General features: G+C 33.3%; 3 protein-coding genes across 3 annotated transcripts; 1 reads left to right on the forward strand and 2 right to left on the reverse strand.

Annotated features, from left to right (window-relative positions):
* The first annotated feature begins 1,315 nt into the window (after nucleotides 1–1,315).
* LOC129804108 (zinc finger protein OZF-like) lies at nucleotides 1,316–7,331 on the forward strand. The gene is made up of 4 exons (XM_055851187.1): nucleotides 1,316–1,891; nucleotides 1,958–2,334; nucleotides 2,393–2,570; nucleotides 6,886–7,331. The coding sequence occupies exons 1-4, from the start codon at nucleotides 1,425–1,427 to the stop codon at nucleotides 7,295–7,297; spliced, it is 1,434 nt and encodes a 477-aa protein (XP_055707162.1). The 5' UTR covers nucleotides 1,316–1,424; the 3' UTR covers nucleotides 7,298–7,331.
* LOC129804145 (protein dj-1beta) lies at nucleotides 7,318–8,099 on the reverse strand. The gene is made up of 2 exons (XM_055851229.1): nucleotides 7,896–8,099; nucleotides 7,318–7,838 (listed from the first exon to the last, which is right to left on the reverse strand). Exons 1-2 carry the CDS (start codon nucleotides 8,055–8,057, stop codon nucleotides 7,374–7,376), a joined length of 627 nt encoding a protein of 208 aa, XP_055707204.1. The 5' UTR covers nucleotides 8,058–8,099; the 3' UTR covers nucleotides 7,318–7,373.
* Nucleotides 8,100–12,187: 4,088 nt separating this feature from the next.
* Nucleotides 12,188–25,140, reverse strand: LOC129800943 (zinc finger protein 665-like). Its single transcript, XM_055845687.1, has 10 exons — nucleotides 24,956–25,140; nucleotides 24,550–24,897; nucleotides 21,429–21,817; nucleotides 21,189–21,357; nucleotides 20,728–21,124; nucleotides 19,446–19,609; nucleotides 19,066–19,389; nucleotides 12,992–13,362; nucleotides 12,760–12,928; nucleotides 12,188–12,699 (listed from the first exon to the last, which is right to left on the reverse strand). Exons 1-10 carry the CDS (start codon nucleotides 25,039–25,041, stop codon nucleotides 12,282–12,284), a joined length of 2,835 nt encoding a protein of 944 aa, XP_055701662.1. The 5' UTR covers nucleotides 25,042–25,140; the 3' UTR covers nucleotides 12,188–12,281.
* Nucleotides 25,141–25,218: the final 78 nt, after the last annotated feature.

Here is a 25,218-nt window from a genome sequence, read left to right on the forward strand (position 1 = left end):
ACCGATTCCAATTGGTAGCCTGTAACTCATTTTTATCCGAAAATCGATACTTTTAATTTAACTAAAATTAGCCAGAAATATGACATACAGTGCTGTCTCGCTATATGCACAGTTTGGGTACTTTTTTTGACAGTTCTCTCTCTGAATATGCACAACTTTTTTTGAAATTCCCAACGGTTTTTTTCTTTCTTTTAATAAATTATCATTTTTTTATTGTTCTAGAATTTCCCGTGTTATTTTAAATATAATATGAGACAGAAAAAAATAAAATTAAGAAAATTAAAAACAAGAAAAATTAGTTACCAAGAAAATAATCGTCTTTATTACTTTGTCAAAATGTAAACAAATTGATTTTGAATGCAACCGACACAAAAGCTGTGCGTATAGAGAGTGTGCATATAGAGAGACAGCACTGTAGAGTAGACTCTCTGAAATTCGGGCATTTGGGAGCGAAATGTCATCCAAAATAGAGAGAAATTCGGGCATCAAACTACTTGAAATGCAAAGATTTTTTGTTCATTTGCGCACTCATATTAAGTTTAGTTACTTGTACTTATTGTGAATGTGAATTGCAATAAATGTTCTTAATAATACAAATCACATCAAAACTAAGACAAACCGTGGAAAATTTGGGCATATTTGCTTAATTCGATAATCATAGTCAAACTTGAAAAAACGTCAACAAACTTTTTTCAAATTCAACTGCCGCCCAAATTAAGTAGCCCGGTCTTAAAAGAGCCGAATTAGCGAGAGTCTACTGTAAATGTTAAACAAAACGAATAAACAGTCACTTTATTGTGTTTTTCATTAGAAAACATGGTCGATCGATGAAAAATTGGATGGTGAAAAGATACACTTTTAATTTTTCTGAGAAATTAACAAATTAAAATTTGTGAATATGAATGGATTTTCGCTTTATTTGGAGCAAAATTAACTAAATAATGAAACTGTATTATAGAAAATATATAAATATAATAATTTAGTACTGTATTTATCATGAAAAAATGACGTTTCCATTTGGAGTAGCGAAAAATTTCCATTTGGAGCAGGTTTTGAATTAGCTTAATTTCTATTTGGAAGAACCAATCAAAAATTCGTGTTATATTATTCAATGCTCACTTGGCTTTAATTGTTGTTCTACTCTCGAATTTATCATGGAAATTTGTCATATGACATTGTCATACTGTTACAGAATTCCGTTCCAGAACGGAATCATTCTGATAATATAAGGGCAGCAAACGAACATTCCCACTTCTGAATTTTATTGCCATTTTCACTCAGAATAGTATGGAATGGAGTTATCGATACAAACTTTGTGGTGAATTCCGGCCATTGATTGACAAAACTCGTCTAAGTAGGAAAGAAGTCATTCCTTTTCAGTAACAAAAGGGTTTTTTTTTTCTCAAGAAGACTCCTGTAGGAAAATGGAAACTGAGCAAAATGAAAACAAAGTATTTTTTTGTGATCTGGGAATTGTGAAAGAGGAACAAAGTGTTGAAGATGTGAAACCAGAAACAGTCCAGTATATTATCAAGGAAGTCAAGGAGAAGAAACATAAATGCACCATTTGTGGAAAGGGCTTCATAAAGCCCTATGACCTCAAGGAACACATGCTAATCCATGAAGGTGTTAAAAATTTCAAATGTCCCCAGTGTCCAAAGGCTTTTGCAACTAAAAGGAATTTGAATAAACATTTACCTGGTCATTCGGAGGAAATTCTTCCCTGTAATCTCTGTAGTAGGACATATACAAACAAAAATTCTCTTCAGAGACATATTCGAAAACATTCCAAAGATCCCCTAAATAAGACAATGTACCACTGTGACCATTGCGAGAAGTCTTTTACCACTAGCCACGCAAAGGAGAGGCACATCCAAAGAATTCACTTTGGGTAATTTAATCAATTTTCTTCTACTTTTGTTAATTATTTGGTAGTTAAAACTTCTGAATTCTTCAGGAAAACTATCGATGAACTGACTCAAGGGAAGTATACTTGTGGCGTGTGCGGAAGAGCATCTTGGAATCAATTTGCTTATGAACGCCATATGACGATTCATAGCGATGCTAAGGACTTTGAGTGTCCTCAGTGCTCTAAAAAATTTAAAAATAAAGTCAGCTTAGATAAGCATATAAATGTCCATAGATCTGATAAACCATTTATCTGCAATATATGCAGCATGGCATTTAAGAGGAAGGATTACTTAAACATCCACCTTTCGAGGCACGCACAGAGTCAAGTAAATTGCCCCTATTGCCCTAAAGTATATTCAGACAAAGAAGTACTTAGACATCATGTTAAGAACATCCACAGAGGCCTCCCATTGACAATCAAAGGTAAAATGTTTTTACCTATTCATATTGAAAATTTCAATAAAAATTATTTTGATTACAGATGGACCTATTCATTGCAAAGTTTGCGACGAAATATTTGCAGATATTGAGGCTCTCAAGGTGCACGTTAAAATACATCCAAATAAAAGGTGTTATCATTGTGCCCATTGTGGAAAGGAATTTAAGGTGAAAGAAAGTCTTAGGTTCCATATTCAATCAATTCATCTTAAATACAAAATGTAAGTTAAACATTTATGCTGCAGTCATATGAAGCCAAATTGCATTGCGAATTTTTATTTCTCAAGTAGTTCCTAACTGTTCCCAATCACTTTTCAATCAAGTGCACGTGATAAATTTTTACTTTTACCAAAAGATCTTCTGGACTTATGTCCTACACGGGGTCCCGGGATTATACACATTTTCGGGACCGAAAAAACACTGTATCGAGAAAATTTACATACCCTCGCTCGGGAGATTTCTTTTGAATAAACCGGCCGTAGAACGAATTCCGCGCGAAGTAAAAGTTATCACAACAAAAAGATTGAATCCTTTAAAAGAAATGCATTAACGAACAGCAATTTGTAACCAGAGATCTTTAATGGCAAAAAACAAATGTTCAGTAAAAAGTCAAAAGTGGTCAGCAGAAAATCAAATTTGATCAGCAAATAATTCGAAATAATCAGCAAAAATTTTCAATTTTGTCAGTAAAAAGTTAAATTGGGTCAGTAAAAACTTCGAATCGATCAGTAGATATATTCGAGTTGATCAGTAAAAAAATAAAAATTAATCAGCAAAAAATTAAAATTTGTCAGTAAAAAGAAAATATGGTAAGTAAAAAATTAAAAATGAGCAGTAAAAATATTCGAGTTGATCAGCAAAAAATTAAAAATGAGCAGCAAAAAAATTAAAAAAGCAGTAAAAAATTAAAATTGATTTTTTATTTTTCACTGATCACTTTTATTTTTTTTCTGACCAATTTTAATTTTCTACTGATCAAATTTTATTTTTTACTGATCATTTTTAATTTTTTACTGACCATATTTTATTTTTCACTGATCACTTTTTAATTTTTTGCTGACCACTTTTTGTTTTTACTGACCATTTTTTTATTTTTTACTGCTCATTTTTAATTCTTTGCTGATCACTTTTTAACTTTTTACTGATCATCTCGAATATTTCTACTGCTCGTTTTAAATTTTTTGCTGACCACTTTTTATTTTTTACTGCTCATTTTTAATTTTTTGCTGCTTTCTTAAATATTTTACTGATCATTTTTAATTTTTTGCTGACCAAATTCAATATTTGTACTGCTCATTTTAAATTTTTTACTGACCACTTTCACTTTTTACTGATCAGGTTTAATTTTTTGCTGACCACTTTTCATTTTTTACTGACCGCTTTTAATAAAGTACTACTCTTTTTTAATTTTTTACTGATCTTTTTAAACTTTTTGCTGCCCTTTTTTATTTTTTACCGACGATTTTTTTTTACTGATCATTCCGAATTTTTTGCTGACCAAATTTGACTTTTTACTGCTCGTTTATTCAATGCCAGTATAGACATAAATTTTTCTAATGTGTAGCGACCATTAAGACGTTAATTAGGTCCCGTAGACAAACATGCACAATTATGTACATCATTCCGTCAGGTGCATAATACCGAAGTGTATAATGCTGGGACTAAGTATAACTATTTCCAGTACTGTCTGGCTTTACGATAAAACGGACATTCTAGGGCAGAGGTGTGCAATAACCGTTTGAAACCAAACAAACGTCAAATGAAACTTGTACGTCAATGGTCAAAACGCTAACTGAGAACAAAACTATTTTGACATTTATTCGGTTTCAACGATTTTTGCACACCCCTGTGTTAGGGAAACCGATTTCAAGAAACTACCATTTTTTTACACGCACTATATTTTTTATTACTGAACATAAAATTACTTACTTTTCATATTAAAATATTTTAATTTTAAAAAACACAGATTTTAATGGAAATTGGCAAGTGTCAAAAGGAAAATAAGCAGATGGCGCTACCAACTGTTCACAAAATTTATTTATTACGCCGTTTTTTTTAGTTAAAATTTTCAAACAATATTTTCAACTTACAAAAAAATCTGAAAAACAGTTTGTTTTGACCCTATCTAACCACTTTAGAGCTAATAATGAATAAGATGAATATATCCACAATCAGCATCTCTGATATCTGGCTCTCCAAATCCGGATGACAACTGTCAAACTCTCGAGAAATTCAAAACAATCATCTATTCACTTTACATTACACTTGACTCTTCGTTATCCGGCTGACTGGGGGACAAAATGACATTTAGGTGTTTTGAATGATCAACGGTTTTTCTATTTTGTGCTGTGTGAATTTATTTTCTGTCTGACAAAGAACAAGAGAATTTTCTTCATGGTATGCTTATGTTTCATTTTTTATCACAATTATGTATTAAAAACTTCGATACAATGATAATAATATTTTAATTCACACTGGAGAAACTTCATGTTTATTTAAAATAATTTTAAATACATCAACCGCCAGTGTTTGGCAGCTGTCACCCGGATAACGAAGTGCCGGATAACGAAGAGCTGAGTGTATGATTTTTATCCGGCTTTCCAGGGGTAACTTATTCCCATTTTTTCTGAGAAGGGTTTCTGGTTTCTCGGGTTTCGCGATGCAGAAATTGGGTTTTTCGGGTTTCGCGATGCAATTTTTGGGTTTCTCGGGTTCCTCGATGCAACTCTTGGGTTTCTCGGGTTTCGCGATGCAAAAAGTGGGAGTTTCTTATTATATTGAGGGTTTCTCAAGGGATTGTCCGGCTTTACATCCTTGATCATCCAGATAGCAGAGTATTGAGTCTAATAAGTAAATTTGCAGGCGGTTCCGGTTTAAGTGACGACGGACTAAAAGAATTTGATATTAATTACCTACTATTGGGAGCTAATTTATCAAGTAATTTTGGAAATGCCCCTAAATCTATGCGAATATTTTCACGCGGTAAATTTCAAATGCATTTCTTATAAATCATACTGATAATAATCGTAATTGAAAATTGGCTGAAAAATTGGCGCTGAGAATATTTTGCATAAATCACGGCGTTTCCGTAACTTGTTACAAAGATATCTCCTGCGGGTATGCAATTTTTCTATGTCATAGGAGTAAATTCCTGGGCTATTTTTGATCCTGAGAATGTCTTTCATAACGGGACTCCCTGTACCTTAAAAAAGGCCATAGCAAATTATCTTAGTGGGAAAATAGAACTTTATTTAATTTATCTGTTTTATCTCATGTGAAGATATGGCTTCTTTGTTTAGACGGGGCTATGTTCACAATTACAGGGACTTTCGGTTTGAAAGAATTTTTCGGGACTAAAAAAAGCTCGCGAAGTAACTCCAGTGACACAGTAAAATCACTGAGAGAAATCCGAAAAAGTTAAAATAACATTCCGGAAATGTTAATTTTACCCTGCATTATTGATCCGAAATCGGTGTAAATATTACCCTTTTTAGGTGTATTAGGGGTCAAATTAACCCTTTTTCATGTTAATTTTGCCCTTAAAAAGATGTAAAATGAACATTAAAAAATGTTGATATATTTTTACACCTACAAAGTGTTAAAGTTACGAGGAAAAAAAGTTAATCGCACCCTCTTTTTTTCTCAGTGATTGCATATCTTCAGGAGATATCTTTGGGATAAGTTATGGAAACGCCGTGACGCATGCAAAACATTTTCTGCGCTAATTTTTCGGCCTATTTTCAGCGCCAACGGTTCATAATGGCTCCGGCACACCTTTTAGATCAGAAAAATTTCATGAAGTCGAAATTTGAATCCCTGTCTTTCTCAAAAGATTTGCATAAGTGTATCTCATTCTTTCGGACTCTTCTTCTTCTTTTAAACATCACAACAAATTCAATTTAGCTTAATTGAATTTGGATTGTGAAAGAATGAAACAGTCATATGCAAAATGTTTGAGAAAGGAATATGAATTTCGATTACATGAAATTTTACCGATCCAAACGGTGTGCCAGAGCCATAAGATAAGGAATATATTTCAATTTTACCGTGTGAAAAAATGCATACATTTAGGGGCATTTCAAAAATTATTTTATAAATGAGTTCCCAGTAAGCAATTCATATCAAATTCATTCAGTCCGTTTTCTCTCAAGCCGGAACTCTATGTAAATGTCTAGCTGGAAGGGGCTTATTTCTGAAGTGCCACACTTTTCAAATCTTAATCTAATCAAAATTAATGCGATTTTCTCTTTAATTTTTTAATGTGAAAAATATTTATGCTTTAGCTAAATTTAAACTTATTTTTGCAGGCCAAGTCCACTTCTTTATCAATAAATAGAAAACCCCAAATATTAAGTGACTCAAAGACACAAATAACATATTTGGACGCTCACAAGCGACAATTAATTTGAATCACATTAAAATTTTAATGTGCAAGTGTGATAACGCCGTTAGGCGGAACTTATTCAAGAATCAAATTCAACCTTTGATAATTTTCTATCTAAATATAATTTGAAGATCGACTTATGATTTTTGCAGCATATCTCAACAAACCAAGGTATACACTTGTCCCCATTGCAACAAAAAATGCCTCCGGAAGTATCACTACGAGCGTCATTTGGCTGTTCACAGCAACAAACAACCATTTCAGTGCACAATTTGTGCAGTGAAATTTAAGTTAAAAGACGATTTGGTGAAGCATTTGCGAAAACACGAACAAGACAAAAACTCTTTGTTTTGTGGTATATGCAAAGAAAAGTTCTACGGACAGGAATTCCTAGAGGAGCATATGCGAGAGCTTCATGCGAATCTACCACGGCAGTCCACTTCAATTGAGATTGAACCTAGTCCAGCAACGATAAAAACCGAAATTATGGATATTGATTTAGATTTAGATATTGAAATAAAAACTGAGAGGATTGAGAATATTGAAGTGAAAGAAGAAATATAAAATAAATTAGCAAAGAAACATTTTCAACAATGCAGATTCTTTTCAATTTTTATTTCGATTTTTGGTCCACAAATATTTACAAAAGCATCCCCTTGGCCACGGCATTAGCCTTCTCAGCTCCTGCGAGTTGTTCCGCAATTTTTAGAGCAAATTCAAAGGCAGTTCCCGGACCACGGCTCGTAATCAATTGACCATCCATAACACAGGTTTTATCGTCGACGTACTTGTAGGTGCTTGTCAGTTGATCCTTTACACTGGGATAGGATGTGATGCTTTTCCCCACGCCAATTGAATGTGCCAGAAGAGCAGTTGGACCAGCACAAATTGCTGCAATTAGTTTATTATTGCCCTCTTGACGCTTAAGAAGCTCCCCTACTTCTTTGGATTCTGCAAGGGCCTTTGATCCACCTAAACCTCCGGGCAAGACAACGGCATCATATTCATTTCCAAGAACTTTATCGAGAGTCACATCAGGAAGAACTTGGACATCCCTTGAGCATTTTATAGGTCCAGCTACCAATCCGGCAACAGTAACTTTGACCTGCACGGAAATTATTATCATTTCTTAGCACTTGAAGGTCATTTAAAGTGTCCTCACCTCACTGCGCCGCAAGACATCAATAGCAATTACAGCCTCCATCTCTTCGGCACCTGGTGCCACAATCACAAGAGCACTCTTGGACATTCTTCTGGATGTACAGTGAAATTGCTTGATTGAAGATTTTAATGATAAAAGTGACCGGCTGACAATTGATGACATTCACACGTCTATGTATATGTATACTATAGTCAGACTATATACAATTTTATATTCTATTCTATATACATCATATACATACATATACACGTTATACGTTGTTTATTTGAAGCTACTAGGCAACTGCAATCACAAGCATTTACCATGTTTTCTGCACAGATTGCTTAGATTAGTTCAAAAGACTCATTTATAATCAATCTTAGGAGCCTATGCATTTCCCATGGGACTACCCGAAGATTTTTTCTACAAATTCTTTTTTTCAGATCAGTTTTCCATCTCTAAATTCTAAATGTAACCCCAAGTGTTCTTAAAATTTGATGAAGACAAAAGGTGATTGTTGATTGAAAGTGAAAGATTATTTTGTCCTTGTTTATAGCAAAAATTAAACAGTTAAACAATAAAAAGGAAAGATTCATCCTGGATCTACTCTTGAAGGCCTTCACAGGTAAAAATAAAAGGATCAAATTGATCCATTTGCAAAGGATGGACCAAATATCAAACTTTGAATGCACATTTATCATAATAGAACATGTTAATTTGCTCTATTATTTGCAAAAGGTTCAAATTTGGATCAAATTGATCATTTTATTTTTATCAATGTTATGTTCCAGAAGAGTGCCTTCAACCAAAGTTGTACAAAAATTATCTTTAAAGAATTATTCTAGTAAATGATCACATGCATTCATACTTTTTTTCTAAAGTTTCATCTATTTGATCATTTCAAAAGTAAAACAGTACTTAATGGGTTACATGGGTCTCTCAGGTCAAAAAAATCAAATTTTTTATTTGTTTATTTTATAGTATAACATTTGAAAAATACTTTGTGAAAATTTGAAGTCAATCGGAGTAAAACTATGGGAGGTAGAGCAGTTTTAGTTATGCATTCCACCCACGCGCGCAAATTGTTGTAAAACTTTAACCCTCTAACTGTGTTATCACACTTGCACATTAAAATTTTAATATGATTCACATTAATTGTCAATGGTGAGAGTCAAAATGTGTAATTTGCGTGTTTGAATCATTTTATATTCAAAATTTGATCTATTTGTTGATAAAAAGGTAGACCTGGCCCGCAAAATTTGATATAAATTGATTTATAGCATTAATGCGAAAAATTAATGCGATTTTCTCTTTAATTTTTTAATGTGAAAAATATTAATGCTTTAGGTAAATTTAAACTTATTTTTGCAGGCCAAGTCCACTTCTTTATCAATAAATAGAAAAACCCCAAATATTAAGTGACTTAAAGACACAAATAACATATTTGGACACTCACAAGCGACAAATAATGTGAATCACATTAAAATTTTAATGTGCAAGTGTGATAACGCTGTAAAGGTGTTTCCTTTAACTCTTTCGTCTCTTTTGGGACGAGAGTTACCCAAAGCAGCATATGAATGTTCTGTGAAAAACAATGTTTTTTAAGTATTCAGAACTGATAAAAATCCTATTTTTGTGGATGATTACAAACTATAAAGATGTCCAAATGTAAGGTAGTTTTTGTAGAACCTCAATTAATTCCTGTGCTTAGATATTTTTGATTAAAAATTGTGAAATTGGCTTGCAGCATATGTTGCGGTCCGATATATCTAAGCTCAGGAATTAATTGAGGTCCTACAAAAAATATCTTACATTTGGACATCCTTATAGTTTGTAATCATCCAAAAGAATTGAATTTTTCTCAGTTCTGAATAATTAAAAAACACTGTTTTTCACTGAATATTTATATGCTGCTTTGCTACAGTCCGAAAAGAGACGAAAGAGTTAATGTGCGAAAAAAAGTTCTAAAACAATGTTTTCTAGGATAATTATGATCCAATAAAGTCGAAAAAACCATCCATTCTTCATTATCTTTTTTAGTTTAGGAGCTAGGTGAGAAAATATAAAAATTTTTTTGAAACTCTTTTTGCTTCTAAAATTGACATTTTTAGTTTTTTTTAATTTTTTAAATAAAATATACAAAGTAGAATGACATATCTTTCAGTAAAAAATAAATTTATTTTAGTCAGATAACTTTAAATCGGTATTTTTATGGAAATTGGAAATGTGTTTTTTTGCACAAATATTTTTTATTGCTTTCTCTCTGACCTGTTGCACAAAACTGGGAATAGCAATAAAACGAAGAGTCAAAATGAGTTCAAACTTGCAAGAGATGTTTACAAGACTATTACCGATGACACTATAGCAATTTTAAATAAATAAAACCTTTATTGTCACTGTAAATGTGATTTTTGTGAAGACGATCTGGAGGCGGTCTTACCCGTTAGAGGGTTAACTACTTTATTGGATATTAAAGAAAACACTGTTAGAGGGTTAACAAAACCAGACGCTAACCAAAATTTGTATAATTTCTAATAAGAGTTTTTCAAGGTCGAAGGTTAAAAAGGCTCTAGGGAGCGTATTTCGCGTCCGAAAAGTATCATATTTGGGCTCGTTCGAAAGGTCTTGGAATTTCCGATAAAACTAAACCGGTTCCAATCGGTAATGAACCGGTTTGTGGCCAATAACTAATTTTTATTCGAAATTCAATTACATTACAGTGTATTTTGAACAATGTTTTGAGTAATTTATGACCGGTTGTGAACCGATAATGAACCGATTATAAACCGATAAGTAGTTTTTTGTCCTAAAATCACTTTTGTTACTCTTAAAACTATTTTGGGGATTTTTTTTTAAAGTGATTTATGAATCGGTTCAAATCAGTTCAGATTTGGTAAACGGTAAATATTGCGAAAGTACTTCTGAGGTATAGCATCTAAGTCACGAGTTCGAGCACTTCGCAAAGCCTCCAACGCTTTGCCAACTCTTTTTTCATATACAAGGATTTCCGCTTTCAAAGAAAATCTCGGGACCGAAAAAAAACCGTGAATTCACTCCAGTGACACAGAAAAATTGCATACCCACAGGAGATATATTTTTAATAAGTTGTGGAAACGCCCTGATGTAGGCAAAAATGTTTTTCGCAAATTTTTCGGCCTATTTTCAGGGCCAACCATAAATGCATTCAAAATTTACCACGTGAAAAATATTTGCATACATTTAAGGGTAATTTCAAATATTATTTTATAAAAGAGCTGTCAATAATTGGAAATTCATATCACATTCTTTCAATCAGTTTTCACTCAAGGCGGAACTCTCTGTATAAAGTATATAGGCTATTTAGCCGGATAATTCATGGTTTAGTTATCAAGGTTCTGAAATCCTTATATTATGCTTCCTTTCTTTAAAAGATTGTAAAAAAACAAATTAGTCATTGCATTATGTACAATTAAAATACAATTTTAACTCATCAGCTAACAGGAAATATTGAATTTTTGACGTCAGATGAAAATATAGTCTGAGAAATATTGTCTCACAGAAAAGTATGCTTTATCAAAAAATTTCTCCGAAAAACTGGCCCCAACACGTCTGAATTTTTAATATTTTTATTTAAATGAAAAATTCAGATAATCGATCGCTCAAAATAAGAAACGAATAACTCGCAGTAGGCAAATTTTACATTAGACCGATTTGAAGCTGAGATTTTACATGCAGAGTGTAGGATTTTTGAGAATTAAAATCTCTATAAATTTGATCTTTCAAGTATAAAATTCACAGGAAAGGCAGAGAGTATAAAGAAGTATCCAAAAAGCGAATAAAACGATTTTTGTAAAAAATCGAGTTGTTCGACTTATATTCTGAGTCGTCAAAATATAGCTTAAATATTGTACTTTATACTTAAAAACTTAAATTTAAATAAAAAAAAATTGATTTTGAAAAAAAATAGAGAAAATATTGTGTTTTGCAATCTATTTGACCCATGCAATCCCTTAAAGCTTAAAGTATTTCAAAAACTTAACGTGAGGGACCATAAGTTTCTTCAGGAGAAATGTTCAGGATACACCAAGGAACAAGAAAATACTCATTATTTTCCCTCCCATTTTTGGATGTATCCTAAAGACTTCCCATCCCTCATTCTGAATACTTTTGGAAACTGAAAGTATCCCAAATACTTCACTTAATTTCTGATTTCTGATTATCAAATCACATTATTTCCAAATGCACTTTTATTCGTTTTGTTTGCAAAAACTATGGGACACGAAAATTTCTGCCTATTCAAAAAAAAAACACTTTTTTTCAATTGAAAGTTTCCATTTTAATCCGAATATCAATCATTTTTCATTTTTTTGTTACAGCTAAAACAGAAACTTTTACCTGAAATTATTTTTAAAAAAACTTATACTTTACTCAATCTAAAATTTCTTCTGTTTTTACAATAATTGAAACATCTTCTTCAATCTTGGTGTATTCCGAAATCTCAATTTGGCTTTCCAAACATTCACTATCTTCAATTTCAGTTTTTATAGTTGCAGGATTTACTGGAAATTCTGCATTTTGTTGTTCTAGTTTTACCATTTTGTCTCTTTTGCAAGAATTTTCAGACAAGTGCTGCTTCAAATATTTTTCACTTTTAAATTTTATCTTACAAAATTCACACTCAAAAGATTGCTCATTTGAATGCAGTGATAAATGGAATAAATAATATGGTCTCGTAAAACATTTTTTATCGCAGTGCGGACAAGCGAACTTAAATTCATTAGACGCAGACACAGGTGATAATGGTACCGAAAGTTCATTCCGTACCGCCTTTTTCGTTTTAGGAACCCTACAACAATAAAAAAAATAATTTGAAAAAAAAACTTAATCAAAATTGAAAAGAACTTACTTTGTATGAACTTTCAAAAGGTGTGTTTTTAAATTGTTTTTCCTCCTGAAAAGTTTCCCACAGTAGCCACATTCAAAGGCTCCACTGTAATTGTGAATCTTAACATGATCCCTCAAGCTATCCAAATCATTAAAACGATCTTTGCATATTGTACAATAAAGAGGACGAACTGTAAAAAAATCAAATGGATTATTCACATTTTAAAAACGAATTGAAAGAAATTGATAGATACCTGAAATATCAATTGGAAGACCCTTATGCAGATCTCTCATGTGATCCTTAAAAGATAACCTATTTTTATAGATGTTTTTGCAATGCGGACAAACAATAGATTTATCCAGATGCCTGGCAACGTGTTTGGTAAGAAGTCCAGGAGTTTTAAAAGGAATTCCACAAATCTCGCACATAAATGGTTTTACTTTCCTATGAAAGTCCATGTGTATATCCAAATGTTTCTGTTGCTTGAATTTCTTTGGGCATTCAGGGCATTTGATGTCAGTTTCTTCTAAATGAATCAACACATGTCTCTGGAAATCACTTTTTCCGTTATACTGCTTTCCACATTCTTTACACGTAAACTTCTTCCTGATCTCATCCTTTGGTCTAAACATAAATAAAATTAAAAAAAAAAATGCTATAGTAATTACTGATGAAGCAAAAGGACTTATTGCATACGTATTTCATTATTAAAATTGCCTTCTTTTCCTTCTACATTCCGCTACTAATAATTAAACGCGTTAAATGGGATTCCAATGGAATAACTGAAGAAGAACATGTATAATCTATAGTGCAATAGGGAGATGACCTCCTTCCGGGTGCGTCAGGGATGCTGATCCTTTCAGAAACTAAACAACAACGCTGTTTTCGCCAAAGCTTTCGACGCGACAGTGCGCCTTCTGCAGTGGTCAAAACCGTGATTCTTTATCTCTAAAATTCGTTGTTGGGTCTATGAAAAAGCCAGTGATAAGCCTAGATCAGCTTATAGTGGTGCGATTCCTTCATTGCAAATTTGGATTGTGGCAAACCCGAACGATATTATTTATACCGTCGTTGCGGGTGACTTTGCACGTTTTTTCGCTGTTTTTCAACTTTACCCTCTAAAAGTGGATAGTTAAAGTGAAGGGAGGGGGGTTATTGGATAAAATTATTTGTATTCAGTTGTTAATGAATGGATTTTGTGCCACTAACATTAATTTTATAAAACTTTACTATGTTTAAAAAAATCAAGAAAAAAGGCTTGCAATTGGGATAAGGCGCGGGAGTGACTTTGCACTTTTTAATAAATACTAAAAAATCAACAATTTCTGATAATAAACGACAATGAAGATCTTCACATCTAAGGGTAAGATGCACGAGATCAACAAGATGACGTGGTCGCCATCTTGATTTAACGTTTCTGTCCGCCATTTTGAATAACTGTCAAACCCTAAAACTGGTCCGATTGGGTTGAAATTTTAGTATGTTGTAGCTGATATCAAGGCCTTTTCAAAACGTATCTATGTTGCAGTCTACGTCAAGCATTTACCTAGATACAGAGGCTCAAAATTTAAAATTTTGCCATATTCATATTTTGGCGGTCTTTATTTTTAATCTTCAATATTTGAAACCTAAACGAAATGCCTCAGTAACCATTAAAAATGGTTGAGACTTTTATTTTATATATTTATTTACTTTAACATAATTAAAAAATAAATAAACGAAAAGTACATTTAATTAATTTTTTATTTTTCATCTTTGCGAAAACAGTTTATAAGATTCTCAAATAATGCGCTGCTATAAACAAAAACATTACTATTCTTTTTGTTTGTTTGTTAGATCTCATCGCTTAACGATAGCGCTGTCTTTTTTCAGATAGTTTCGTTAAAAGAAGCTCCCTGTAGTTCTGTATTCATAAAAAATGTCAAAATTTTGAACTTGGAGCCCCTATATCCAGACAATCACTTGACCTAGGTCGGATTTTATATATGTTCTGAAAAGGCCTTGATATCAGCTAGAACATACTAAAATTTCAGCTCAATCGGATGAGATTTTTGTTTTGACAGTTATTCAAAATGGCGGATAAAAACGTCAAATCAAGATGGCGACCATTCCATCATGTAGATCTCGGTCATTTTATCTTGAGTTCCCACAAAATTGGATAATTTTTAGCCAAATACTTCTATAATAAAGCTTTAGAAAGATCATTATATGCAATTTTATAACATAAATCATGCGTTCTTAGGAAGATAATAGGGAAAAAAATATTTTATTAAAAATAATCAACAAAATCGAAGTGGATTATTCTAGCCAGATAAATTTAGATTGGATTTGGACAATTTACTACTCTGAAATCGATTTTGGAATTGAACCTTCAGATAACTTTTTCACGGAGCCGTTTTTTGACAAAATACCTATACTAGGATTTCATTGACTATTACTGAAACTACAAGAATCCTTTTGGGGATCATTGTACCTTACTTGGTACATAACATATCCCTATATACTTTGACATGGTAGACCGGATCGGCGAAGACTATCAATAAGTGCTAGAATTGTTCAAAGTCTCACGAACAGCAGAGTGCAAAGTCACCCCCCGAGCGCAAAGTCACCCGCAACGACGGTACATAAATAATAAAAATTTCGTTTAATAATTCTTAAAGTGTATGAAGCATATTATCGTTATTAATAAGGAAAATTGGAAGAGAAATGCATAAAAGTGTCTAAAAATCTTTAAAGTAGATTATCTCGGAAACTATGAGAGATAGAGGCCTCAACTTTACATCTGTTTAGAACCTCTGTCAGCGACCCGTGAGAATCCGCGAAGATATTCATAACCCACGAAAAATACGAGCCCCGCGAAAATAATTCGCGACCCGCGAAAATCCGCGAATAAATTCACGCCCCGCGAAAATCTGCGAAAAAATCGCGCCCCGTGAAAATCCACGAAAAAATTCGTGCCCCGCGAAAATCCGCGGACATTTTCGGACCCCGCGAAAATCCGTGAAAAAATACGCACCCTGCAAAAATCCGCGAAAAAATTCGCGCTCCGCGAAAATCTGCGAAGAAATTCGCGTCTCACGAAGATCCGCGAAAAAAATCGCAGATCGCGAATTGTATATGTCACCTTACAAATCTTCGAATATAGGCTAACTATGTAGAGAGAGAGAGAGAAAGGGAGAGTGAGAGAGTGCTATGGGAAAAACTTGTCCGACGCCGCTTCCCCCGTTTTTTTCCCGCCTGACGCTAATAGCAAATTTTCTTAAAATTGAAATCTTTAAAGTGAAATATCTCGAGAACTGCTCGATGAATGTCTTAAAATATATTTTTTTAATTGGTCTAAATTTTCTGGGCAACAACATAAACATAAAATTTTCAAAATCGCATGCTTAGATTTCGAGATAGACTACAAAACGTGATTTTTAACCGGTTTAGAACCGATTTTTCAAAAAACTAATAGCACAGAAATCGTCGTACGCGCGCGTAGATAATATTTTTAAAAAAATTATGAAGATATCTCTTTCCAAACAAGAGATATTGCGTACTACGGACGACCGGACGGCCGGCCGGACCCGAAATTGCCGGCTTATGCTTTTCGGCATCAGGGATATTCAAAATATATACCCTGTGAATTTCAGCTCGATCTGAGCACTTTGAGAAAATCCGAGGATTACAATAGATGTGATTAGAAGGAATCACAACGATCACACCTAATAGTCGATCCAGAGCGATTTACCGTTTAAGGACGAGAGGGTCAAAAAATGGGTCGAAAAAAATCATTTTTTCTGACTTTAAGTGCAGGATACAACTTTAGATGGCCGTAGGAATAACTTCTTTTTAGGGTCACCGGCGAACAAATCTTCCATAAAAAGGATTGACCAGCGAAAATTCGATTTCGAATTATTTTTCGGTTATAGGCGTCTAGGCCCTAGATACCTAGATACCGGGTATCTAGACTTTAGGGACGAAATATTCGCATGGATTACCTCTAATGGTGTCTACACACTACAAGCAATTTTCGTCAAAAATTGCCTTGTCAAAAATTGACACCATAAGACAAAAATTCGGAAATGAAAGAAATCGGTGAAGTCGTTTTGAGAAAATTAAAAAAAAAAAACATAATTTTGGAAGGGTTAGAATGGGGAAACGTCTCTAGAGTTTATCAGAGATGGGAGGGGGTCACCGAAGTCGATATTTTTCTTATTGTTTAAGTGACAGTACATTAACAAATATTAAAGAAAAAATCTAATTAAACAGTATGGGCCAAAAGTTTCTTGATAAAGCTTTGTTCGAGAAATCAGGTGGAAGAAATAATTTAAAAAAAATTACTTTTTTAAATGTTTCTTTTTGCAAATAAGTTGTTTATAAATTGTAAGTATTATTAATGTATTATTATGTATTAGTTTTACTTTAAACACACTAAAAGGATAATCTGCAATGTTTTAACAAGATTAGACTCATGAAATCCATGGAGTCACCCAACCATTCTTACTACTTTTCTCATTTTGCAATTGATTTTTGTAACATTAGGGACTCCAGTTTCTTCAGCAACCAACTGATTTTGGATTTCTGGAGCAGACATCATGGAGTCACTATCACGGTAAAAACTTTTGAACACTGACCAAAATATTGGAACAAGTTTTCCTTGGAACAAATTTTTTTGGAATCGATTTGCACCTAGAAAAGATATTTTTTTGTTCCAAAAAGTTTTCTTTATAGATTTGTTATGAAATGCAGTTACAATTTTGTTAGAGTTTTCTTTTGGAACCGTTTTGATACAGTGGAATGTCTACAAATTTGAGTTGATTTCGTTTTATACAAATTTGTTCCTGAAATTTGGAACACAATTTGTTGCACTCGGCTGTTTTGTTCCCCCCACTGTCAGGAACAAATTGGTACATATTTTTTATAACAATGTTATTCCTACATCAGCAACATATTTGTTCCAAAAATTTTCGGTGTCCGTGGACGAGGTAATTTTTGGAACGAAATTGTTACTCATATGGGGAATCTTTTTGTTCCCATTGTCGGGAACAAATCCGTGTAAGTGATCTCGTCTTACAGTTAAGGCCTATACTTCAGTCGAGATGGATTTTGGCGGCGAAAGTTCATTGGGAACATCAAATAAAAATCAACTTAAGAGTGTTTTATACAGACGCGTGCGTGACGAAATCATACGTGAGTGCTGGCAGCAGAAGGGGAAGGGAATCTAGAATTAAAAAAGTGAAACCATGTAGCACGAAAATTGCCACAGATTTGGCGTCCTCTTCGCTTCAGTGATGGATTAGAGGGAGGAGCTATACGATTTTATACTAAAAAAGCTATTTATTGGAACAAATTCGCTACTAATATTGGGTATCTTTTTGTTCCTCCTAGATTCCTAGAAGGTACAAATCTGTTCCAAAAATTTTCGATGTCCGTGAACGAGCTACATTTTGGAACAAATTCGTTGTAAATATTGGGTATCTTTTTGTTCCTCCTAGAAGGTACAAATTTGTTCCAAAAATTTTCGGTGTCCGTGGACGAGCTACATTTTGGAACAAATTCGTTACAAATATTTTGAGTCTCGTAAAATGAACAAAATTATGCCAAAAATTATGGTGTCTGTGGACGAGCTAATTTTTGGAACAAATACGTGCCGAAATTTTTTACCGTATATCAGGGATACTTACAATGTGGTTTTCTACCTTCTGAATCGAAACTCTAGAGGTCTACCATTTGCGTTTTTCTGGTGTACTTGTGCCTCATCATCATAAGTTTCGACGATTTTATCAATATTCTGACATGATTTTCCATAAAATTAAACAAATGACGACGCAAATTCATTCCGAAAATATTTCCGGACGATTTCTCTATTATAATTTTTTGTAACTTGCCACTTTAAACTAAATTATATATTAACAAAAATAAAATATTTTTATCATTACTTTTATAGGCTGATATTGATCACTGAAAACTTTAGAAAGGTACAAACCGACCATTTACTTCTCAAATAACATAACTTCATAATATAACTGGTAACAGGATGTAAATTGTACGTATATTTGACCATTTTTTCAAATTTGTCAACAAACTTTTGACGGATGAAAATTATCAACTTTTGGAAGAGAATTAATTTTGATATGAAATAAAATTAGTTATTTTTTTAAAACATAATAATATCTACGATTTATAAACAACTCATTCTCAAAAAGAAAAATTTCTATCATTTTTTCCACCTGATTTCTCGAACATAGAGCTTTGTCAAGAAAATTTTGGCCGATACTGTATCTGATCCCTCTTTGAGTTCGAGCAATACTCGAGCAGTAAAATAAGTTAAAAGTTACTTACCTATCATGAACAGCGCTAATATGACGATTAACTGTGTATCTAGTCGAAAATGATGATGGACACCGCAAACACTTGTATTTCGATCTTGTTTTGTCATGAATAAGCATGTGTCTTTGCAAACTTCTGGAATTCTTTAAGATCTTCTTGCAAATTGTGCAGGGTTTTGGTTCAGTGATGTGACTGAATTGATGTCTTGTCAAACCTTTTTTGTTTGGGAAGTATTTCAAGCAAACATTGCAATGAAACTTCTTAGATCTAGTTTGGTCTTCTTTTACTGCCTTGATCACAAACTGAACAGATTTTATTGAATTCCTAGAAGGACTCCTAAAAAAATAGACTTTAGGAATCTTACGATTTTATTTAGATTAAGTACAACTTACTCTATCTTCACTTCTTGATAAAACTCTTCTGGTTGTTGATTTAAGGAATATTCTTCTTTAATAATAGTATCCTCAAATAATTTGTCCTCTTCAAAACTCATTTTTATGTTTTCTTCAAAGAAGTCAAGGATAAATCTATTTTGTTTTGGGTTAAAATCCACATGTCACTTTGACATTAAATGCCAAAAAATTTTATTTTAAAATAGCTTTATAAGAGTGGACGCTAGGACCTAGGAGACTTTGAGGTTAAATGACAAAAACTCTTATTAAGATAGCAATTAAGAGGTTTAAATTTTAATTTTGAATATCTTTCAATAACAATTTTCAGAGCATTTAATGAAACTTTGAAATTTTTGTATAACAATCACTTTATCTGTATTTTGAGTTAAATTAAATTAATTAAAGGGCTTCCCATTAATTCCAGTTTTAATTTCGTCGATAATTTTAATCTATAATTCTTTACCTGAAATGACTGGTGAAATATTGGTTATTGTTCTAGTTCTAATGCCTTATGGCCTCTACACATTGGGAGCAATTTTTGTCAAAACTTGCTTTTTTGAAGGAAATTCCCTGCAGCGTTGTAGGGGGAAACGTCAAATTTATGTCAAAAATCCAATTTTTGACGAAAATTGCTCCCAATGTGTAGACACATTTATGGCTTACGCCCTAGACAGACTTATGGCTTAAAGCTAGAGATGGATCAGCGAGAAACTAATGGGAATGTAGTCTAATTATTAGTTTAGGTATTTATATAGCCTCTCGGCGCTCTCGGCTTAAGTCGTAGGTTGAATATTGAATATTGATGGATTGATTGATTTGATTATTGTCATCTCTTTTTTTTTGTCCCACCTTTATGCAGCCATCGCCGTCTTAGCGTCGATTCCAACCTCCAGGACGGAAACGATGGAAAGAGTCCCTTCATTTGTTGTATATTTCGCGACCATTACATAAGCAAGTAGGTCACATTACATGGGAAGATGAGTATGCTCACAGAGAGAATTTAAAGAAAACCTAGCCATAAAGGCTGTTTGGCTTCTTGCATAGCACGCAAAAGTTAATTTAATGGTGTGGATTGACATGAATTAAAACGCTTAAAACACTTGTTGATAGGGTTTCCTCGACATCCTCACCGTTTGCAGAATAGATCCAGAACCTGATACTCTCCATTGAGAGCACAGGAAATTTCATTGCCATATTATTGACAATGCGAGTGTGGAGCCGAAAAATTCACTGATCGAACAAATCCTGTAGATCAAGATGTTCTAGCTCAAAACTCTCAATGCAAAATTTCTTCGGTTTTCACTATAATTGAAGCATCTTCTTCAGTCTTGATGCAATTTGAAACCTCAATTTGGCTTTCCAAATATTCACTATCTTCAATTTCAGTTTTTATAGTTGCTGGATTTACTGGAAATTCTGCATCCTGTTCTGATTCCATAGAATTATCTTTTTCAGGAACATTTTCAATATCATGCTTCATTATCTTGTGCCTGTTCATATGTTGCTTAGTTTTAAATTTTGCTTCACAGAAATCACACCCAAATGGTCGCTCATTTGAATGGACAGTCAAATGATTTAAATAATTGGATTTTGCATTAAAACCCTTATAGCAATGCGGACAAGAATACCTGTATGACTCATCTGGCACATAATATTTATGCTTTAGCTTTTTGCTTACCCTAAAATTTAAATAAAAAATTAAATTAATAAAACGTACAAAATATATGTAAAAAAAGGAATTACCCTCTATGAGTTTTTATAATATGTTGCTGCATATTACTTTTCCTTTTGAAATGTTTCCCGCAAAGTCCACATTCAAAATTACTACTGCAATTGTGAATCTTCACGTGTTCCCTCAAATTATCCAAATTCTTGAAATTTTCATTGCATATCGTACAAGAAAGAGACCGAGCTATAAAAAAAGTAATAGGATATAAATGATAAAATTTCAAGGCAAATTGAAAGAAATTGATGAATAATTACCTGAAATGTTGAATGGAATACCTTTATGCATCTCTTTCAGGTGACACTTAAAGGAAAAACTATTTTTATATACGTTTTTGCAATGAGGACATGTAACGGCTTTATCCTTATGTCTGGTAATGTGTTTGGTGAGTGATCCACGACCAGAGAATGGCATTCCACAAATATTGCACATAAATGGTTTCAGTTTTCTGTGAAAGTCCATGTGCTTCTCCAAATGTGTTTCATTCTTGAACACCTTTCTACATTCTGGGCAATTGATATCCTTTGTTTTCTTATGCATCAACAAGTGTCTCTTGATATTATCTCTGCCACGGTATATTTTTCTACATTTCCTACAATTAAACTTCTCGGGGATTTTGGGTTTTATTTCCTTTTGTGGTACAGCTCTAAAAGAAAATGCTCTTGTTTACTTGCTTGTTTATATCTCTCTTTTTTTCGTATTCATCATAGATTAAAATAAAAATATGTAATGTGATTCTAATGACCAGCGCACAATAACTTTTGTTTGTAAACACGTTTTCAAAATTTCTCATGAGAATGAGCGAGATGACTAGATCTAGATTTCACTCACTCTCATTGAAATGTCAAAAACATGTTTACATGATAAATTTTTTTATGAGAATAGACAACATTACATAACCGGTACATTCATAACTGATTGAAATTGGCTCAAGTTGGTTTGGAATTCCCAGACCTTACCAACGCATCCAAACATGACCTCTTTTGTTTGAGGAATACGCTTCATAGAACCTTTTAAACCTTTAACCTTGAAAACCTTTTATTGGGAATCATTCAAGGGGATTTTCGTATGGATGAAAAGTCCCGTGAGACTATTGCTAAACACATAAAAGAGAAATCGTTGTGCGGTTTTCGGAGTAGATGAAAAAAAAACATGATTTTAGGCGAACGGAGCGTGTCTAAGAAACATTTATAGCAGAGGTGTGCAAGAAACCGTTGCTGAAACAGAATTAACGTCAAATGAAACATGTACGTCAATGGTCAAAACGCTACTATAACAAACTTATTTTGACGTTAATTCGGTTTCAACGGTTTCTTGCACACCTCTGATTTATAGACATATTTTTATGGGGGGCTACTGAGAGTCAATATCATTTCCCGTTTGTGTTCTAGAGACTGATGATAAGTGTATAAAAAAGTGATGGAAAAGTGTCTTGGCTTTGTGAAATTCTCGATCTCACAAGATAGCGCTCATCGTGATTTTTTCTTCGCATGGCTCTTGGTAACTATTTTACTACCAACTAAATTCGTCCATAAATCATAAAAAGCCTTTGAAAACGAAAATTGATTAAAAAATCATTTTGAAATATTCTAGCATGAATTACATGTATACGGACGGTATAGACATGTTAAAAAAAAAGGAAATACGAGAAAAATAAGTCATTTACTGATACTCTACCGATCCATTACTGATTTCAAGACCTTTCCAAAAATACCAAATTTAACCAAATTGATAGAAAAATACACCCTTTAGAGTAGTTAAATATTAGTTTTCAAAAATTCAAGACGACGACCTTTTTTAGATCAGAGATATTATGGACGGGAAAAAGATTCACCTGGACTACCTCTTAAAGATATCCGAAAATCAAAGAAAATGTAGGAGACGTTTTCGATATAAAGCAAAAACATGGTTTTGTGGAATAGGAGGTTTTGGGGGAAAATGAAGATCAAAAAAATTGCCCTTGAGTCGACTTATATAAGGTTCCCCCGAAGACCGAAAGTTCGTACCTCTTATACGGGCTTTAGACCTAAGGGCCTTGACAGACCTGGGGATTAGTTGAGAGACGGTTTAGCACAGAGGCGTGCAAGAACCGTTGAAAACGAATAAACGTCAAATAAAACATGTACACTCGACTCTTCGTTATCCGGCTGGCTGGGGGACAAAATGACATTTAGGTTTTTTGAATGATCAACGGTTTTTATATTTTGTGCTGTGTGAATTTATTTTGTGTCTGACAAAGAACAAGAGAATTTTCTTCATGGTGTGCTTATGTTTCATTTTTTTTATAACATTTATGTATTAAAAAATTCGATACAATGATAATAATACTTTAATTCACACTGGAGAAACTTCATGTTTAGTAAAAAATAATTTTGAATACATCAACCGCCAGTGTTTGGCAGCTGTCACCCGGATAACGAAGTGCTGGATAACGAAGAGCCGTGTGTACATCAATGGTCAAACGGCTACCAGAACAAAATTATTTTGAAATTTATTCGGTTTCAACGGTTCTTGCCTGCCTCTGGTTTAGCATAATTATACTAGAAATAATGGTCAAACAATATTTCCGTCATTTTCCACTAAGCCGCGTCTCTCGGCTTAAGTCGTAAGTGTGTCCAAGGCATAAGACTTAGCCATATGTTCAACTGCTTTACTTTCTCATCAATCACGATTTTTGGAAAAAAAAAATTAACTTTGGATTGGATTATTAAAAATCCACAAATAAATTGCTCGACATTTACGATTTTGAGACCTTCGGGAACTGGGCTAAACCTCTAGTCTGACAACCACATAACCGTTTGACCATTAGTGGGGTTGCAAAATTAATAGATAAGTCGTATTACTGGTATTTTATCGATTCACTATCGATTAGGACCGATGCAGCCGGGTTGGAAATTGCAAGACCTTTCCAAAAAAAAACCCAAGTTTAACCAAATCGGTTGAAAAATAAACCGCGAAAAATAAATGTGAATAAGAGCACAATCGTAGATACGTGACCGAATCGCAGTAAAGTACCTAAGGGCCTTGACAGACCTGAGGATTAGCCGAGAGACGGCTTAGTGTAATTATACTCGACATAATGGTTAAACTTCATTTCCATCATTTTCCACTAAGTCGTCTCTCGGCTTAAGTCGTAAGTGTGTCTAGGGCATAAAGGCCTCTACACATTAGGATCAATTTTCGTCAAAAATTGCATTTTTGAAGGAAATTGTCTGCACTGCAGTTAGTGAAAATGCAAAAATCTGTCGAAATGCGATTTTTTACGAAAAGTGCTCTCAATATGTATTGTAGTTTCTATATATTTCTTAAGATGATTATGAAAGAAGTGAAAGAATCACAACTAAATAAAAAAACTGAAAAGGTGAAAAGGATACTTACTTGTTCTTGTTGTGGACCACGTCGATGTGACACTTCTTTCGGTATCTGGTTGCAAAAGTTTTTTCACATTGGTCACATTTGTATCTTATTCTGTCTTTGTCATGAACTTTTAAGTGTTTTTTCAGAGTTCTGTAATTCTTCAGCATCTTCTTGCAAATGTTGCAAGGAATTGTATCATTGGCGTGAGCCCATTCATAATGCTTTTCTAAAGTCTGTTTGCTTATTAAATACGTTAAACAAATATTGCATTGAAAATTCTTCGTCGAATTCTTTTCTTCTTCCTTGATGACTTCCTTGATTACAAATTGAGTAGATTCTAAGGAATTTACTGAATTTACAGAAGTGGTCCTAGAAAACATAAAAATTTTAGGGATGTGTTAAATGAAAAGTATTAATCAATACTTACTCAATCTTCAATTCCGGTTGACTTAGAGAATACTCTTCCTTAATAATACTATAATCGATAAATACTTCTTCATCTTTTAAATTCATTTTCGTCTTTCTGAAAAGTCAGGGATGAAAAGTTTGAGACTTTTGGAGATCCTAAATTCCAAATTGTCACTGACCACTGAACTGACGTAGAATTCCTTTCTTATTTTAAGAGAATAATTAAGAGATTGAAGTATAATGAGAAAAGTGGTGAATACAGTGCCCGTTTCGTTATCCGGA

This window comes from Phlebotomus papatasi, chromosome 2 (assembly GCF_024763615.1).
Source record: "Phlebotomus papatasi isolate M1 chromosome 2, Ppap_2.1, whole genome shotgun sequence".
Taxonomy (NCBI): Eukaryota; Metazoa; Arthropoda; class Insecta; order Diptera; family Psychodidae; genus Phlebotomus; species Phlebotomus papatasi.

Bases quoted from the DNA above. Each gene is read 5' to 3' on its own strand.
- LOC129804108 (XM_055851187.1), top strand. From the start codon at position 1,425: ATGGAAACTGAGCAAAATGAAAACAAAGTATTTTTTTGTGATCTGGGA. The intron at 1,892-1,957 runs GTAATTTAATCA...TGAATTCTTCAG, and splicing joins ATCCAAAGAATTCACTTTGG to GAAAACTATCGATGAACTGA. The intron at 2,335-2,392 runs GTAAAATGTTTT...TTTTGATTACAG, and splicing joins CCTCCCATTGACAATCAAAG to ATGGACCTATTCATTGCAAA.
- LOC129804145 (XM_055851229.1), bottom strand. From the start codon at position 8,057: ATGTCATCAATTGTCAGCCGGTCACTTTTATCATTAAAATCTTCAATC. The intron at 7,839-7,895 runs GTGAGGACACTT...ATTTCCGTGCAG, and splicing joins ATGTCTTGCGGCGCAGTGAG to GTCAAAGTTACTGTTGCCGG.
- LOC129800943 (XM_055845687.1), bottom strand. From the start codon at position 25,041: ATGAATTTAAAAGATGAAGAAGTATTTATCGATTATAGTATTATTAAG. The intron at 24,898-24,955 runs GTAAGTATTGAT...TATGTTTTCTAG, and splicing joins CAACCGGAATTGAAGATTGA to GACCACTTCTGTAAATTCAG. The intron at 21,818-24,549 runs GTAAGTATCCTT...ATTTTCTTTTAG, and splicing joins GTGGTCCACAACAAGAACAA to AGCTGTACCACAAAAGGAAA.